Source organism: Purpureocillium takamizusanense, chromosome 3 (genome assembly GCF_022605165.1).
Source record: "Purpureocillium takamizusanense chromosome 3, complete sequence".
Classification (NCBI taxonomy): domain Eukaryota; kingdom Fungi; phylum Ascomycota; class Sordariomycetes; order Hypocreales; family Ophiocordycipitaceae; genus Purpureocillium; species Purpureocillium takamizusanense.
In genome coordinates, this window is record NC_063070.1 from 153,062 (window position 1) to 171,688 (window position 18,627).

Below are 18,627 nucleotides of genomic sequence, written 5' to 3' on the forward strand. Positions count from 1 at the left end.
AGAAAAAATCGCTGGGCTGGGCTGGACTGGCTCCAACAAATTGCACCTTGGCGTGTACAGTATACGATGAATACATTTCAGTACCAACGTACGAAGTACCTGCATCTCGCTCAACACCAAACACACCTACACACTCCCTCACACTCTTCACAACGTCGTGATGTGACCTCCTCAACCGCCAACGCCCACATGCATCGTTCGCCCCCGGAGAACAATCTAGACACGGGCACTCTCCAAGAACAGTCAAGCTCAGTTGCCTAGTAACTCCCATATCCCAACATCCCCCGGCCCGACCCAACCCATACGGTATCGTACATACGGCTCCAAAGGGGTCAACAAGCAGTGTCCACCTATGGAGCCGTCTAACCATGCCACAAGGCATACAATACAATACAAGCCGCGTCGTGCACGGCCAAGGCTACGGATATCTCAACATACATACAGTATAGGTGGATATATATAAGCAGTGCCAAGGGGTACGTAGTCGCAAATCATGCCCAACTCCAAGCCTATCCCATCCTATCCTGGCCTGGCCCTATACTCGTCCGCAGTGGCTGGCATCTGCAAGTGCCCGCCATCATCAAGCTCGCCGAGATGACCCCGAGAATCATCTAAGCGGCAGCGCCCTTCAGCACGACGCCTGGGTGGGAACCTTCGTGGATGGGGTCACCGCCATCAAGGGCGAGAGCGCGCGCGCCCTACAACGGCCTATATACTCGAGCAAGAAGGGCCAGACAGACGGCAAGGCGCTCACGGAAGGAGCGGTGGGCTCCCATGGGAGGGCCGTCACGGTGTTCCTCGGCGAGTGCGGTGCGCGGTGGCTCGGGCCCCATTTATCGGATGAGTAACCTTGGGGGGCCCGTGAAATGAAGTAATTTGTTGACCCGGCCTGTCGTTGCAAGGCTCCCGTGTATACTCCTGCATCGCAGCTCGTCACCACGCGTGCCTTCTGACGCCGGGATCCCACACAAAATGAGAAGAGAAAATGAGAAGAGACGCTGCCACGCTGCGCCAGACATGGATTGGGCGAATCGCATTCATATCGACAAACAGTCCGCTTGTGTACATGGCTCGCTTGCCTACTCCCTGCCATCAGGGTCCACGCATTCTCGCCCCAACCCCCGTCCATAGTGTCGTCGATATCCACCATTATATTTCATGCTCCAAACTCCTCCCGTGCTCCGGCTATGGCGATGCCGCCACTGTCGAAAGCCTGGCTTGCCAGGGCCTAGCGGCGTGCTCTTGCAGCCCTCGAGCTTGGCAGATTGGCAGCGGCCACAAGTAGACACGGCTCCGCGGTCTGGTGGCTCGAAGCGGCTCGATCCTTGCGGGGGTTCCTGTCGGGCCCCATGGTTCGACGTCTCCTCATCCTGGCGCCAAAATCCGAGCCCTCATATGATGCCACCGGGCGGGTCGTATCCAGTGGACGCCCCGCGAGCTGCGCCGCCCATGCCGCCGCTCCCTGGATCATCCACTTGCGCACTGTTCGTCTTGCGCAGCATGAACATAGGCTTCTTTCCCTCCTTGTCCAGCTGCTTGAACAAGATCAAGGGTTTCTCGTCCATGCCGAGACAGCGTTCCTGATCGCCGTACACGATGTACAAGGCGTACTGGTCCCACGGCGCGTTGATTTGATACTTTTTGAGGGCGGCCGGAAGCACCTTGTGGCATGGGTCATCCATGCTCACGCGGAATGACTTGAATATCTCGACCGAGGCATTGCTCGTGCTCGGTGTGTCTGGTACCGGCGTCTCTCGTCGTCGCGGTGGCACCCCGCCGGACAGCTTGTCGCGCCCGCCGTAGGTTGAGTGGTCCGTGTCGTTCAACGTCGTTCTATTCGAGGTGACAATGGAGTCGCCGCGGTATGATCGAGAAGCAAGAGTCGCGCCGCTGAGGTGGTTTTGCGGCGATGTCGGGGAGGGCATGTTGGGAGAGGGATACGCTGAGTTCTGGCCGCTGCCATTCATGGCTGCGAGGTGCGATGACGACATGACAGCCCGTTCCGCAGCGCTGGCAGGATCCAGCGTCTGCTCCGCTATCGTCCTCTCGTGCGTTGGTTGTGTCGGCGAGTTGCCTTTGGGCGTCGCCCCAATGAGGATCTTGCGCTGCGAGTATGATCGTATGACGCCCGGGCCGGGGCCCTGACCGGGCGGTGGTGTCGGGCCTGGTGGTGAGATGGTCGGCTCGAACGTGTATGCGCCGCTGCCGCTCAGGTTAGGCAGCGGCTGCTGCGCGTCCTTGACGAGGCGTAAGGCTGGGAGCATGTCTTCGCGAAGGCGTCGGAAGTCGTCTGTCATCCTCCGTAGGTCTTGCTCCAGCAGGCTCATTCGCTCGTCTCGCAGGCGTAGCTGCTCAACTAGATGTTTTATGTCTTTTAGGGTCGCTGTGGCGTACTGTGCTTCGGCGTCGGCAGCTACGTGGCAATAGCACGACCAAGTTAATCGACCACTCTCGCGAGATGCGTTTCACGGGAAAGGGGAGGGGGATGCTTACACAATGGCAGGTAGTGGTCGCTCTCGATGGGAACGTCTTGTGCTTTCTTGACATCATAGACACTCTTCAGGATGGTTAGCCTGTGGCCGACACTGGCGATGCCCATGCTCTTGAGGTCATCGTGTTGCAGCGCTACGAGCGCCTCGCCAACGATTTCGTTTTCTGCAGCAACGGCCGTCCGGTCAGCAATCGATCCAACGTGCCGGGGCGTTTGGGCGAGGCACAGCAGGACGCCTGCCCAACAGAAGGGGGGTATGGTATGCCCAACATACCCACGAATCGATCAGCATACTGAGGCAGGCCGATCGTGCCGATGAAGTCGGCGCACTCGTCAGCGGACCACTCGGTGATGATGGTTTCGGGGAGCCTGTCGGCGCTGGCGCGATGGGCGTAGGTGGTGGGAGTGTGCTCGGCCGATGTTGACAGCTCGGAGTCGATGGGCGAGGCCTCGGAATCGCCCACGGGGGAGCGGTCCCCTATGCTTCGCTCGTACTCGTCGTCGGCGTCCGACTCGGCGTAGGCGGTGCCGCCATCGAAGTTCATGGTGTCAGACGAGGGCGGCGGAGCCACGGAGGGCCAGGGGCGAGGGCGATGCCGGCTGGTCGCGGCTCGAGGCTTTGGAGGGTTCGAGGGCGGGCGAGACGTTGCGGAGGCTTGGGAGGGTTCCAGGCGGGATTGGGTGGGTGGCACGACTTGCGGGCGGGCGGCGACGGGCGGCCTCGATCAATCGCGGTGCGTCAAACGGCGTCGCTCGGGGCCGTGGCGGGTGTCAGCGGGCGACGTGGCCGTCGGAAGCTGTGCGTGCTGGAGCGACGAGGTTGAGGTTGAGGTTGAGCAAAGCTGATGGAGGAGGAGGGGCAGGCAAGGCAGGGCAGGGTCGGGCAGACTGGCTGGCTGGCTGGCTGGCTGGCTGGCTGGCTGGCTGGTAGGTAGGGAGGGTAGGTTAGTTAGCAGACAGAGCTGGCAGAGCAAAGCAGCGGCAGAGGCGAGCAAGCGAGGAGGCGAGGCGAGGCCAGTCGAGATTGGATTGGGCAGGCTGCGGCTGGCTGGGCCACCCATGTACGGGCCAGGTTTTGGTGTGCGACGGCGGAGCGGGTGCCAGCGTCAGTGGAACTTCTTTGAGGAGAAGAGAAGGGGGGGGGGGACCGGGTTGGAGGCTGAGCTGCGCCCCGAGCATCAGATCCCAGCACGGGCAGGTCGGCGGGCGGGCAGCCTGCGCGGCACCGTGGCCGCTACGGGCACCTACCTACGGTTACTACAGCACGCCAGCCAGCATGGAGCCCTGGACAGCAGCGGAAAGTTCCATGGGAAAATCCAATGGATGGGATGGGCAGGCCAGGCGCATGCCCGGAGGCCGGTGCCTAGGTACAGAGGGTGGAGGCTGTCTGCGGGCTGCTGCCGCTGACCTCCACTGGCCTCAGGAACTACCTAGTACGGCAGGTGTGTTTGGGTACCTGTAGGTGGCATTTACAGCGGGGTTGGGCGCTGCCCTCAGCGGCCCGTGGGAGCGGATGAGGGCCTGATTGGACTTCGTAGCGGATTTTTTCCAAGGACTCTGTGGAGCGGACGTTTGTCGGGCCATGCCCGCCCCCGCCCATGCAAAATGGAATTCTCACCTCACCTCAGAGGGGCAGCTCTGGGCCGGGGGCGGCCACCACTGCACCCAACCTCGCCTCGGCACCGCCCAGAGCCCGCCACTGTGGGTAGATAGGTAGAGGCCGGGCGCTAGGTCTGCGTGCTCCAGGGGGTGGCCGCCAGAGCGCTGGAAGGCCTGGGCTGCAGTGGCGGGCACGCACCTACCTCGCCTCCATCATCGTGCAGACGGGGGCTGCGCCGCGGCTTGCTGCTTGAGGAAATTCGATTCATCACTTTTGACGCGGATCCATCCGTGGGCAGCAGACGCGTGAAGCTCTTCCATGACAACAATATCACCGCACGTATCCACCAATATACGCTGATGGCGTGAGCGACCTCGGAAATCCGCCACCTCAGGCTCCTCCAGACGACGGTGGCGGCCGGGTGCTCGAGCAGCCAGCCAGCCCCTCGGAGAGGCACGACGCTCCCACAGTCGTCACACCGTTCATCGGAAGTCAAGGGCAGTTCTGTCTTTCAAGTCAGTCGGTCGGTCGGCAGCCAACAAGCGAGGAGAGGAGAGCGGCATGCAAGCATCGCACCGCAAGCGCACGCCCACGGGCCGGGCCACGCACGTCAATCCATGCATCCATCCATCATGCATGTCCGAAGCGCCATCCCACCGAAGCACGACAAGACTCGAGTGTTGTTGTTGTTGTTGTTGTTGTTGTTGTTGATCGAGCTGCAACTCTACTCGTAAATGCCACCCAAGTTAGTTATGAAGAAGGGTTCCCTTTACATACACGGCACTGACGCCTAACCCCGAGTGCCTCTCGTTCGGCCTTGTTACCGGACCTTGGCCTTTGCCCACTCTCTCCCTCCCTTCTCCTCCTGGACACTCTTGTCCGCGCGATGTGCCGGCTCCCCGGACGACGATTGATTAAACGTCTGATGCACACCGGCATCGAGTCCATCTGCGCTAAAGGTCGATCGATGGCGTAATAATACCCTTTGCCCATCCATCAACCATCACCACCATCACGACCAAGGACACGAACGAGCCGGTGGCCAAACACAAGCAAGGCACGTACATCGCCTCAAAGCACGCTGATTTGACCACGACGACGGCAACGGCAACGGCCTGGCGCGTCGTCAACGTAGCGCCTAGAAGCATTCTTCGCTAGTCCCATCCCAGGCTGCTTACCGCATCAAGAAACCCCCCCCCGGTCGAAAGAGACCAGCCGTATTCAACCGCCGATGTCATGCAACTCCACCACCACCACGACCCGCGGCCGCACCACCAACGGGTGCGAATCATGGAGCTTCCGGGGTCCCGGGCCTCACGGCTGACGTGCCGGTCCCTGTCTACCCTCATCCTTCCGAGCGGTCGTCCGTCTCAGGAGGGACGACTCGTCCCGCAGCAGCTGGTCTAGCAAAGTATCAAGCACCAACCAAGCATTGCCGAGAGTTCCATAGCCGTGCCTAGCCAAGTGCGTGTTGATACATGCTCTTGCTGCCAGGGTCAAACTTGGACTCCGTTCCCGTCCAAGGACACCGGCTACATGTGAGAGGCCTGCGGCGCATCAACGACAGAACTGACACTCGCACGCCATTTGCAACGGCCCATCCATCGCCCACCGGGCCATCCATGAGCGAGTGAGTACCAAAGGGAACCCCGTCAGTGTTGCCCTTATCAAATTCCTCACCGGCAGCTAGGACGACGCTTGGCCGCACGAACACAACATGAGAGATCTAGTATACACGTAGACAGGGAAACCAACCACGATCTCGTCCTGGGCTGTTAGGTGCCTGTGATTCTCGTTGTTGGCGTCACCACAATATCACCTCATCGAGGACCGCAGGCACGGTAGCATGTCGACGCATTGTAACTCTAGTATGTCGTGTCTGAGGAAACGTATTACCTGGTTACTTCGATCCATCCATGCTCTGTCCAGAGTAGTGGCATGGTAAGTATGTAGTCTGCGGTAGTCTCAAGACCCGCCCTCGTCGTCGTCGTTGTCGTCTTGTAACAGGTGACGGTAACACCAGACCAGCTTACACCGGATTGTGGATCGAGGAGGACCCTACTCTGCCTGAATAATAACTACATGCGCCTGCGCTTACACAACGAGCTCTCCCCCAAGCCAAGGAGCCGTAACAAAGCATAACCTCTCTACGGTGGTATAGTCGCCGCTCTCTCCGTCGCGCCCTTCACCCTCAGGTCGGTCCCCCGCCGTCAAAACACCGACCACCTGAATCATCGCCGCCGCCGCCGTCACCACCAGACGAGCGACCCGGTTCATCGCCGCGCCAAGCTCGGTACCTGACCTATGTCCTCGTCGCGCGCTTCATGCGTTTTGCATAGGCAACGAGCTGCACATCCACCCAGCCATTGCCCCCCGTACTCATCGATCCGTTGATCCATCCATACATGCACCCTCCTCTGCCTCCCCGTACGTACATAACGTGCCTACCCTTCTATGCCACCCCGGACCCTGACCTGGCGGCGAATCCAGCGCTGTGGGCCGCTCGCGCCGCCGCCGCCGCCGCCGATAGAACAGGCGGGCAGACACGCATCAGATAGATAGATCACCGACGAGAAAGCGGGACCGAGGCCGCTCGAAAGGGAGTACGCGAGGTCGCCGCAAAACTACGCTCATCCGAAAGAATATACTACGCACAACCTCCCGCCCTTCCTCCCCACACCATGTCCAACCTCAAAACCCCCGACGGCCGGCGGCGGATCTGCCCACCCTCTCGCCACTTTAGGGTTCCTTGTTCTCCTTCCGCTCGATGGAGTCCTACTCTAACTGACATCGTGAAACGCCGTCACCTCGTATAGCTCCACCTCGTCTCTTTCTCTCGCTTTTCTCTCTCGGCTTTTTTCTTTCTATGCATATTTGTCTCGTCTGATTGCACTCTTTCTACAGCAGCAGCCATATTCCTTGTCCTTCCTCATTCAGGTCCACCATCTCCTCCAGCTCCTCTACACATCCTCGTCCTTCTGCTTCTTCTTCTTCTTCTTCTTCTTCTTATCTTCTCCTCCCTCTCGAGCCCGCCCGCCCGCTGCCAACTCGGTACCTGGACGTCTGCGTTTCAGGTCCCTGGTACGTATGTGGATGGCAAGGCCCTTCTTTCTATGTTTGTAAACTCTCTCACTGGGTCATATCCGCGCCCCCCTAAACCCCAGTCCCTGCACATACATAGACACATCTACATAGTACTGTAAGGAGAAGCAGGTATGTAAGTCAGTACTCCAAAAGGAATCAAGCGCGGACGGACCACCGCCCGCCGCCATGCTCAACAGACAAGAGAAAATACCGGAGCAGAGGAAGAGCGCGATTGCAAATCAACCTGTCCCCTTCGGCGGCGGCGGCGTCGTTCGCGAACAGCTCGCTCTCGCTCCATGTGCCTGGTGCCTGGTTGCCTGGTATGTGCGTGCGTGCGTGCATACATACATGCGAGCGCGCGTGCAGTGTGTTCGTGCGTGCGTGCAGCACGCAAAGCATGCACCGGCCGACCCTCTGCCTGTGCCAGCGTCCGTGTCGTGTCCCGTGTCCCGTGCCCGTGCCTGTGCCCCCGTTCCTGCGCCAGAGCTTCATCATCCCCCCCCTCTCCCCTTCTTCCGTACGCCCACGAACCCGAGTCATCGTCTCAAGGGCGGCCCGCCGCCGCCGCCGCCGCCGACGACGACGACGACGACGACGACGACAACGACGACGACGACGAAACGAGGGAAGGCAGGGTGGGAAGGCAGTTCACGCCATCGTTTGACGCCACCACCCACACACCATCCCAAGGGGCCCGGCGTTTCGGGCGCGCTGCGCCTGCGGCAACTATTTTCCCACCTCCAAGCTACTACGGGTGCTGCTGTGCCTGACCGGACCTTTACTATCTTGGTACTAGTTGGTCGGCGTTTTGTCACGTCTCAGCATCGTCTTGTCGTCGGCGACCTCATCAAGGGGAGGGATGATGGATGATGGAGTGACGGAGCCTGTCTGCCCTGGCGTCGTCTCGCCTGGTCCAAAAAGGCGGATCCAAATGGCCTCGGCTGGCTTGCCGGGCATCTTTCTTGTCTTTAATCCACTCCGGCCCTGTCCACGCCCGCCGCCGCCGTCATCGTCATGTGTAGGATTCACCACGCACTGGTAGTATGCAGGAGCCGGCTTAGCCATGCTAGACTCCATTATGCTCGAGTCTCTTCATTTGTGATCTTAGGTTGAGAGTGTGTATATATGCACTTCGTGCGATGCTATTTCCTATGTACCGCCAACCAGTCCACCCTCATCATCGTCACCGCCGCGGCGGGCTTCCAGGCTCGAGTTTCCAATCATTACCGCCACATGATCCGTCACAAGCAGTCGTCTTCGCAAGGAGCCACGAGGACCTGGCCTGCTCCGCCTCGTTCCCAGGGGCTCCCGCCCAGTATTATCCGCCAGGTACCATAATGCAAATAAAGCCTGTATGTATAGGGCAAGTGCCTCCTCGGGCATGGCCCGATCGGCGCTGTTTGCCAGCAGAAGCAAACAGTTTCAAGAATGAGACTAGAAAAGAAGAGGATGATGATGATGCTGATCAATGCTTGCAGCCCTTGCAGCAAGGGCCAACAGTCTATTCAGAGATGCGCCCCAAACACCCAGCCCGTTGTCCGTTTCGTGCGTCATCGTCGTCAAAACGACGCATCCAAATCGATGTCGCCATTTATTCGGCTAAACCAGTTACCGCAGCGGAAGCTTAGCATCCTGAACGCCTCGCTGGATGATGTCCTCGAGGCGCCATCGAGGCGGCTGGATGGGCACCCCGTTGGCGGCCCTCCACTCGCGTTCATGCTTGGCATCGACGCCGGCAGGGAGCGGCTCCAGGCCTCCGGCCACGCCGGTAGAGAACTTGAGCTGCAGCAGGTCCGCCACCTCGTCGCACGCCGCCAGCAGCCTGTCCAGGTCGTCCTTGTTGTGCGCAGCCGAGATGCAGAAGCGAGCGCGAGAGCTAATAAGGGGTGTGGCCGGGTAGCCGACCACGACGACGGAAATTTTGCGCTTCAACATCTCGTGGCTAAAGGCCGGCATCTTTCCCGGGTTATAGAGCATGACCGGGATGATGGGGGAGTCGTCATGGCCGTACACAATGTACCCGAGGCGCTTGAGTCCGAGGCGGAGATAGCGGGAGTTGAAGGCAATGCGCTGTAGGCGCTCCTCGCCCTGACCCGGGCAGAGCTCGCCGGTGATGAGCTTGAGAGAGGCTAGGATCTGCATGAGCACGCTCGGGGTGGGCGACTCGCCGTATAGCGTGCTCGCATTCGTGGCCCTGAGCTTGTCGATGATGTGCTTGTCCGCGGCGATGTAGCCGCCGTTGGCGCCAAAAGACTTGGTCAGCGTTCCCATGAGAATGTCCACCTCGGCCGGGTCAATGCCAAAGTAGTCGCAGACACCTCGGCCACGCGGGCCCAGCGCGCCGATGGAGTGAGCCTCGTCGACGAACAGGTAAAACTTGTACTTTTTCTTGAGCGCCAGGATGCCGGGCAGGTCGCACATGCTGCCCTCCATCGAGTACAGACCCTCCACGACGACCAGAATCTTCTTCCAGGGCCGGTGCGTTCGAGGCTGGCCCTGGGAGATGGCCTCACGGAGCACCTTTTCGAGATCGCACATGTCGTTGTGCTTGAAGGATTGGATGACGGCGTTGGAGAGACGCGCGCCGATGCGAATGGAGGCGTGGTTCAGCTCGTCGGAGATGATGAGGCAGCCCTTGGAGACCAGCGCCGGGAAGGAGCTGGCGTTGGTGACGTAGCCCATGGAGAAGACCATGGCGTCGGGCTTGCCGACAAAGTTGGCAACCTCGCGCTCGACCTCGAGGGCCAGATCCGTCGTGCCAGCGTCGTTGCGCGGGCTGCAGAAGCTGATTCCATATCGCTTGACGCACTCCTCGACGGCATCTGCGCAGGGTCCCTCGGACTGTGCGAAGCCGAGGTAGTTGTACGAGCTCATATTGAGCGTCTCGGTATAGGTGCCGGTGTACTGGTAGTGGCGGTTGAAGTCGTCCGACTTGCGGTCCAGGAGGGTGATGTATCGGCCCGGCACCCCGACGGTGGTGCGAGCGAAGCAGTCGTCGAGCCTCATCTTCAGCCTGCGGGTGTAGAAGCTGTCAAAGTCGTCGTTGAGCGGCGCGTATCCATTCTGAACCTTGAGAGGATTGTACACCTTCTTGTCGCCAAATCGCTTGCCGAAGAAGTCGCGGATGTGGCCGAGCAGAATGAGAAGCAGGTAGCTGACGTAGGTTGTGAGGAGGAAATAATACGGGGGCTCGTCCTCGATGGGGGCGGCGAGGGGTTCGCCGTGGGATTTGCTAATATATAGGTGACTCGGATGGATGAGGGGGCCGAACTGGGCGTCGACGCGCCTGCGGTGGTCCATTTCCTCGGCCGACTGGGGCTTGAAGAGCGTCGTGGTGGGTGGCTCGACGTTGTGGTCGCCGGCGACGGCCGTGGACAGAGAGATGGTGGGCAAGGAAACAGACGGCGGGGTGATGGTGGATGAGGCGGCGCCATTGAGCGCCTGCTGCTGCTGCTGCTGTTGCTGCTGCTGTTGCTGCTGCTGTTGCTGCATGGCGAGCAGCGCCTGCTGGGCGGCCGTGTGCTCCTTGGACTTGGGGCTGGAGGAAAAGAGCTGGGCGAGGCGGTTGCCCTTGGAGGTGGAGGGGCGTCTCTCTCCCGTCTTTTCGGACTGGGGCATGGCGGAAGAGGTCGAGAAGGGGTTTGCCAGTTTGCGGGGCATGTCTCCGAGGCGGGTGAATCGCAGGAGCAGCTGGTAGCAGGCGCGAGGCAAGGTAGCGGTCCTAATCGAAACCTGGGCGGTAACGTCGACAAGCTATTCGATGCAGCGGGCGGCCTGCAAGAAGGATGCTGCAGGTTGAGAGTGGTCAGCGCCTTGGTTCAAGCAAAGAATACGGATGGTGGATATGCGCGCGTCCGTCAAGGGAGGCCGTTGATGAGGGCAGTGCATGACGGCCGCGTGGCGTGACGCATATTGCGTGCGTGCCGCGCCAACAACAAGGACAAGGCAGGCCCGACGTAGCCGGGATGGCATGGTGGTGGCGATGGTTGCGCAGAGCGACCACCAGGCCATCCATGCAGGTGCCGTGCGCTGTGCCTCCCCAGCAGCAGGTCACGTCGGACGGCAGTAGACGGTGGTCGCAGTCGAGGGCCAGCGCGGCCGGCCTGGCAGGAAGGGACGCATCATAGCCGCCGCAGTGAGGACCTCGCTGCCTTGCTCGATTCGGACCTGAAACGGCACAACGCGCCCCGAGCCAGGTGCGGATGCGCACCAGACCGACAGACCAGACCGACAGATCAAGTCCAATTGCACCGGTCCCCGGACGATGCGGATATGGTGGAACAGGAGGGAGACGGGAGGCGAGGGGCATCGGATTGGAACTTACCAGTTGCCCACGAGTCGACGCGGCTGTACGTATAAGGTGGCGATGATATGCTTGTGTCACCGGTTCGAGGGGGGCACGAGGGTTGTGACGATGCCGTTTCGTTCGTCTCGTTCTTCGTCGCCGGATTGGTCGGTCAGTCGTGGACGAGATTCTTCGGAACGCTCTCCGTGCTTTCACCCCGAGCAATACGGCCGAACAAGTCCCTCTCCGGCCTCTCCGTGCGGCACCGGGCACAGCACAGGACACGATACGACACAACACGACACGCACAACACAGCAACGCGCCGGCCCGATGAATCTTTGCAGTGGCCAAAAGCAACGGCAAGAACGTCGTCGAGCAAACGGTGGCAAGCGTGGAGACGGGGCGAGCGTGCTGGTCCTCGTACGGGGGGCTGGCTTCGATACACAGGGCGGAAGGGGGGGGGAGAGAAAAAAGAAGGAGTGAGTTTGCCGGGTGAGCGGGAACTGGCGAGATGACGGGCGGGGGGGTTCCAATCCAGGGGCAGACGTGCGTCTGCTGCTATCATAGGCTGGCGGCGCGATCCATGGATGATGGATTGGGTGCAGTGGATGGGCAGAGGCACGCCAGTGGAAAGCTCCAGCAGGGCTGGCAGCCGCCTGGGCAGAAGTCACGGGCTAACTTAGTAGCAGCCAGCGGCGGATGCAGCGGTATGCGGTAGAGGTACTAAAGTGTCGACCAGCGGGCAGCGCCTGTGAGGATCCACTGGATTGGAACCATGTACTGAAACTCGGAACGACAGGATGGAGCGCTGGAGTCATGGATGGGCTCGCAAGGCTCCCTCCACCCGCCAGCGAACTGGGTGGAGCGGCCGGAAGAGCCGTGGAGCGACCTCCCTGACGTGACGGGCGACTTGGAGGTACGTATAGACTCTGCCCACCGCCGCGCCTCCTGAGTCGCCGCGAACAGGCGAGGCGCCGGCCGACCTACAAGGTATTTGGGCATACAGTTTTCTGGGCGGTCCCGTGCCGAATTGACTTTGGCGAACCCAAACGCGTCAGGTGGATGTGAAGCCCGGACAAGATTCCACTTAGGTTCATAGTAGCGTGTGTACAGTCGACTGGCCGCCTGTGGCGGGCGCCAAGTTTCTTCAGCCACTGAAGCACAGCGGCAGGCCTCCGGTGGCACAGCATCTGGTTTGGTAGTTGTAGTCAGCCAAAAAAAAAAAAACGCGGGTCGGAGGCCCCCTATAATATCATGTCCGATGTACTCAAGGACGGGATGGAGATCAAGGGCGAGAGCAGCAGCACCCACGCCCCACAGGCAATCTTCCATTGCAGTGGCGGCCGCGGCCTCGGCACCAGCAACAAGGCCCACTGGCTGGCCGCAATGGAGTCTCCTCCTCCTCCAGAGTGGGGCATGCCGACGGCAACTTTTTTTTTCTTCATTAAATTTTGATTGACTGACTCTTGTCCGTTTGAATGTCTCGCCCCCCGCCTCGAAGAGATCCCTCCGGATGAATCGGGGCCACTCGCCAGACGGTGAGGGGGGGATTAGACGCCCAAGCGGTGATTTCGGAGAGCAGCGCGACGGCCGACACCCCGTGCACGCAGGCGAGCACAGAAAGTACGTGCGAGCGTGCTTGTAAGCCGTTGTGGTGACAGCACAGGCACGCGCCCGTCCAGCTCGGGTACTAGATTTACTTGGACTTGATGACACAGCAGCAGCAGCAAGATGGAACGGGGTAACTGCATCATTACCTGTCCTACCTGATCCCACCGATGGTGCTTCTCGCGAGTATCTCGTCCACGTTGCCCGAAGCGAGCGAATACTACCTACCCACGTAATAAGTACAACCAAAGCAAGTGGCCCCTCCGGCTGGGAGGGCCCGAGACGGTCGCGTGAGAAGGGGCCAGCCAGCGGCCAGTGGACTCGCAAGCCGCGCATCCCCCTTACAGTAGTCGCAACGCATCGGACAGGCGTGGAGGATGTGGTGACGCGCAACGGTTGGCTGGGCTCGTCAAAGGGTTGGTTTCCGACCCCACGCGATGTGCATTGTTTCGACAGCCAACTGCCGCAGCACTGCTGCTCACCGTGGGCTAGGATACTGTTTACTATGGGCTACTAAGTTAGCTCGGCTTTTGCTTGTGCTTGTTTCCACTGGCAAAGACGAGGCGCATCGTGTCACGGCGGCGCAGGACGGAAAGAGTAGACCGTTAAGTTTCCAGCAATGACGCTACCAAACCCACGATCCGACATTTGCTGCCAACGTGATGCATATTCTGCCGCGCTGCAGTTTGCTCTCTTGCGTGTGACCTGTTCGACCGTTGAGGTGCGCTAATAAAAGGAAAGCTCATCGTATGAAGAGGAGAGCTGCGCATCACCAAACCGCACAGCATAGTCGGCATCTGTCTACATCCCAAAGTCCTTTCTCGCACACGCCATATCCACGTCAATGCCCTCTGGACGAAAGATGAGAGCTCCGATCGAGCACCTCAGCAGCCGCTCTCCGAAGGGGAGACCTGACTAGTTGCTGACCGATGGTTGGCTTCGGCGGTGACAGGTAGACTGGCAGACCAGCCCCAGCCGCTGCTGGCTCTCGCTTACACAGTCAAGCGTCCATCAGGCAGAAAAGGTGGAAGACGGAGCAAGGGCAGACCGTGCATGTCTTTCTTCAGTCCTTCGGCTACACTTACTGTGCACACCCTGTCGCACAATTGTCATGGCCCCGTCCCCTCTTCCTCGACTCGGCATGATGCGGAGCATGGCGGACCAGTGACGGCGGTTGAGGCTCCGCGCTTCGCCCCGGGTTGCGCCGGGCCGCAGCGGGGAGAAAAATGGGAAGGCACTACCGTACGTTGTGCAACCACCACCACCGCCGCCGCCGCCGCCGCCGCCACCACCACCACCACCACGAGGCAACAACCACAAATCCCGAGCCGAAAGCTGAGCTGCCCCAACAATTTTGCTTCCCCCGGCAGTTGGTCAAGTCTCGTTGGCAACCGGCAACGACGCTTGAATGCCCTCTCCATCCCACCGCTCGTTTTTGTCATTCTTTGTCTCCTCTTCATCTCTCGCCCATTCTTTGCCAGGGTCCTCGCAGTAGGTCTGTCGTTGCCGATTCCACACGACATCCATACGTACCGACCGACCCGCTCGCTCGGCCTTCGCTTCTGCCCCTCCCCCACCATTCATTCCTCTCCGTCCCTGGACGACACGCCCGCGCAGGTCGACCCAATCGACGACAGAGAAACGGACGGACGGACGCACAGACAGACACGGGCACAGAGTATAGACGCACGCGCTGTGTAAAATCAAAGCAGGATATACCAGCAATGGGCGAGCTCATCAACGGGCACGGCAGCGAGGAGCTATGGCGGCATCCCGACCACGCCTCAACGCCCATGTGGGACTTTATCCAGCGCGTCAACGAGAAGCACGGCCTGCAGCTCCACGGCTACCCAGGCCTGTACAAGTGGTCCGTCGACAACGTCTCCTCCTTCTGGGAGGACGTCTGGGACTTTGTCGGTATCGTGGCCTCCGTCAAGGCCAAAAAGGTGCGTTCACTATCCGCCTCTCAACGCCAATACCCCCCCTTCTGCCTTGCAGACTCAACGACGTTCGGGGAAACATGTCCGACTTACACGCAGGCGTCTCGCGCTCCTCCGCCTTTAGGCACTCCCCGATGATGCGCCCATGTTCCCCCGCCCCGATTTCTTCTCCTCGGCGCGCCTAAACTTCGCCGAAAACCTTCTCTTCCCGCCCACCTCGCCGCCCATCGACCCATCCTCACCCGCCGTCATCACCACCACCGAGCTACCGGGCGATCTGCGATCCACATCTTGGGCCGAGCTCCGCGAGGCCGTCCGCCGCTGCGCCAATGCCCTCCGTTCCGCTGGCCTCGGTCCCAAGGACGTCGTTGCCGGCTACGTCTCCAACCACGTCGAGGCTATCGTTGCCATGCTCGGTGCGGCCTCCGTCGGCGCTATCTGGACCGGCATCAGCCCCGACAATGGCGTCTCCGCCGTGCTCGACCGCCTCGGTCAGATTGCCCCCAAGGTGCTCTTCGCCGACAATGGCACCGTGTACAATGGCAAGGAGTGGTCCAGTACCTCCAAGACCGCCGACATCGTCGCCGAGCTGAGCAAGTCCGGGCTGCAGACCGTCGTCGTCATCAACAACATCAAGAGCGACCTAGGGCTCTCCGACCTCGAGGCCCACGGCGTCAGGGCTGCCGCCTATGACTCGTTCCTCGATGGCGCTCCGTCCGGCGATCTCGTCTTCGAGCAGCTCCCTCCCTCGCACCCGCTGTACATCCTCTACTCCAGCGGCACGACGGGCCTTCCCAAAGCCATCATCCACACCGCCCTCGGCACTCTCATCCAACACAAAAAGGAGCACCTGCTCCACTGCTCGCTGTCGTCGTCGTCCCGCATGCTCTACTACACCACCACCTCGTGGATGATGTGGCACTGGAGCATCGGCGCGCTGGCCGCTGGCGCCACCCTCATCGTCTACTCGGGGTCTCCGTTCCGGCCAAACTCGCACCTGTCCCTTCCCCGCGTCCTCTCCGACCTCAAGGTCACTCACTTCGGCACGTCGGCTGCTTACCTGACGGCCCTAGAGGCCAACGATGTTCGCCCCGTCCGCGGGGCCGACATTGACCTGTCGCATCTACAGGCCATATACTCGACCGCTTCCCCCTTGCCCCCGTCTACGTTTCGCTTCGTCTACGAAGCATTCCCCAAGAGCGTGAACCTGGCCTCCATCACGGGCGGCACGGACATCATCTCTCTCTTCGGCGCCCCCTGCCCACTGCTCCCCGTTCGCACCGGAGAGATCCAGTGCGCCGGCCTCGGAATGGACATTCGCGTCGTCGACTCGGTCACGGGAGAGCAGGTTCCGGCGGGCGAGCCTGGTGACTTGGTCTGCGTCAAGCCGTTCCCCTGCCAGCCCCTCACCTTCTTCGGCGGCGACGGCGACGCCAAGTACAGGGCGGCATACTTTGAGCGGTTCGAGGATGTGTGCGGCGTCAAGGGGCCCGTGTGGCATCACGGCGACTTTGTCAAGATCCCGGATCCAGGCACCGGCAGCCTGGTCATGCTGGGCCGTTCCGATGGCGTCCTGAAGCCCGCGGGCGTGCGTTTCGGCTCTGCGGAGATTTACAACATCCTCACCAGATTCTTCGCGTCAGAGGTCGAGGACGCCGTTTGCGTGGGCCGCCGCAGGGCGACCGACAACGACGAGACGGTCTGTCTCTTTGTCGTGATGGCCCCGGGGAAGACGTTTAGCGAGGAGCTCAAGGCCAGCATCAAGGCCAAGATACGGGGCGAGCTGAGTCCCAGGCACGTGCCAGGCGTCATCGGGGAATGCGGCGGCGGCATCCCCAAGACGGGCAATGGCAAGAAGTAAGTCGTGACTTGGAACTGCGAGTGACTGAGCAAGTCATGCCTTTTGCTGACAGAAGCGGTTGCAGGATCGAAGTCGCCGTCAAGCAGATTCTCTCTGGCATGAACATCAAGACCAACGCCAGCGTTGCCAACCCCGAGGCATTGGAATGGTTCAAGACTTGGGCCGCGGGCCACTGATGCGGCGGGGAGCGTCTTTGGGACTGCGAGATGCTAAACGATACATGAAGGGCCAAGAAGAAAAGCTGCTTCGCGGCGGGTGTGGAAACGCGAGACGCGAGCTCATATTGGGCTCATAGATGCCGGAACGCTTATGACGACGTGCCTTGAGCGTGCGATACTACTCTATTGGATGATAGGACGTTGAAAATAGACTTGAACAAGGGGATACGAAGTTTTTGTCCGCCTCGTAGACTAGTGGTCGAAACCAAAGTAGCACAGCCAATTCAGAGGGGAGTGTTGACCGCTTAATCCTGGGTTGGTTAGTACAAACACACACATATCACAAACTTGCGTGTTGAGCGTTCATTGCCAAGGTGTTATTTGCCCTTGCTCCAATCAACCCGATGGATGCTGAACCAACAGAGACGGAGCGTAAGGTCAAACACTACCTCACCCCCAGTCTCAGGCCAGGACAAAAATTCCTTTCCCGATGCCCCTACCCACATACATACATAGACACGCACGCGCACGCACACACACACACACACATATATATATATATAATCCCCGTGGGGGAGGACAACCGCTTCGAGAGAATCACACATCTCGTTTAGGCAGGACGGGGGGGGCGGGGGCAGCAGCGTCGCACGGCGAGCGAGCAACCGGCCGGCCGGCCGGCTATATACAGCAACGACGACGACCTCGCGATTCTGCAAATTTTACGTACAGTCGCACACGCACACGCACACGCACACGGGTACGTTTCACGGCGGACGCCCGCCCGGCGCGCCGTACCGGGCGTGGCTAGCCGCCCGTACATTGTATATCACTAGGCATGCACGCACGTATGTACGTATGTATATGTATGTACTTGGTTTGGGCAAGTTTGCTCCACCGGTGTGTGTGCATGTGTGTGTGCGCGGAAACAAAACAAACCCAAACCAAACAAAAAATATCACCCTGGCCGCCATCTCCCGCATGTGCGCCTGCATGAGGTATGTACGTATGTATGTATGTACGTGCGTATGTAAGTAGCAGTCGTACAACCTATGCGTGTATACAACGTAGCATATCTTTGTAGTATGGTGTTGCGCCTGCTGGGCTCTCGCTCCATCGGGATGGTCTGGTCTGGTCTGGTCTGGTCTTTGTTGGCCGACCGTGGAGGATGGAAGTGAAGGGTGGTGGTTGGTGGTGGGTGCACCCGGGCGTCCGGAGTCACTCGCGGTTCGCCGATTCGTCACCAAGCCGCCCATGGCCGCGCTTCGTGAGCATGTACCTACGTGATGTGTGTATACACATACACACATTCAGTACCAGGTCCGAAAGGAAGGGGATGATGGATGTTTCACCACACAAATAGTATTTAAATGACCCCGATGGCAGCCTTTGTTTCTTTTTGTCCCTACCAAGTACAGAGTTCGATTGCCCGAGGCGAGCGAGCGCTCCGCAGTCCGTGAACCAGAGGGCAGCAGCGCTCGGGGCTGGGTGAGATCTACTACTACGAAGTACCACCTACGGTGCTTGCTCACGATGAGTCCTGGGGTTAGTAGTATTGGGGTGTCAAAGGGTTCAACCAAAGACGCCAAGCAAAAATGATGG

The 18,627-nt window shown here is 60.1% G+C and overlaps 3 protein-coding genes across 4 annotated transcripts; 1 reads left to right on the plus strand and 2 right to left on the minus strand.

Moving 5' to 3' along the window:
- Positions 1-346: 346 nt before the first annotated feature.
- On the minus strand, positions 347-3,572 carry MTS50 (Mitogen-activated protein kinase adapter protein MST50). The gene is made up of 3 exons (XM_047984724.1): positions 2,766-3,572; positions 2,494-2,655; positions 347-2,413 (listed from the first exon to the last, which is right to left on the minus strand). Exons 1-3 carry the CDS (start codon positions 3,034-3,036, stop codon positions 1,392-1,394), a joined length of 1,455 nt encoding a protein of 484 aa, XP_047840699.1. The 5' UTR covers positions 3,037-3,572; the 3' UTR covers positions 347-1,391.
- Positions 3,573-8,255: 4,683 nt separating this feature from the next.
- Positions 8,256-11,935, minus strand: LCB2 (Serine C-palmitoyltransferase). Its single transcript, XM_047984725.1, has 2 exons — positions 11,500-11,935; positions 8,256-10,963 (listed from the first exon to the last, which is right to left on the minus strand). Exon 2 carries the CDS (start codon positions 10,833-10,835, stop codon positions 8,784-8,786), a length of 2,052 nt encoding a protein of 683 aa, XP_047840700.1. The 5' UTR covers positions 10,836-10,963; positions 11,500-11,935; the 3' UTR covers positions 8,256-8,783.
- Positions 11,936-14,143: 2,208 nt separating this feature from the next.
- JDV02_003588 (Acetoacetate--CoA ligase) lies at positions 14,144-17,344 on the plus strand. Of its 2 annotated transcripts, XM_047984726.1 has the most exons (3): positions 14,144-15,015; positions 15,134-16,866; positions 16,935-17,344. In XM_047984726.1, exons 1-3 carry the CDS (start codon positions 14,296-14,298, stop codon positions 17,044-17,046), a joined length of 2,565 nt encoding a protein of 854 aa, XP_047840701.1. In that variant the 5' UTR covers positions 14,144-14,295; the 3' UTR covers positions 17,047-17,344. The 2 variants fall into 2 exon arrangements, with proteins under 2 accessions (XP_047840701.1, XP_047840702.1); XM_047984727.1 differs by having other exon boundaries at positions 14,994-16,866.
- The last annotated feature ends 1,283 nt before the right edge of the window (positions 17,345-18,627 follow it).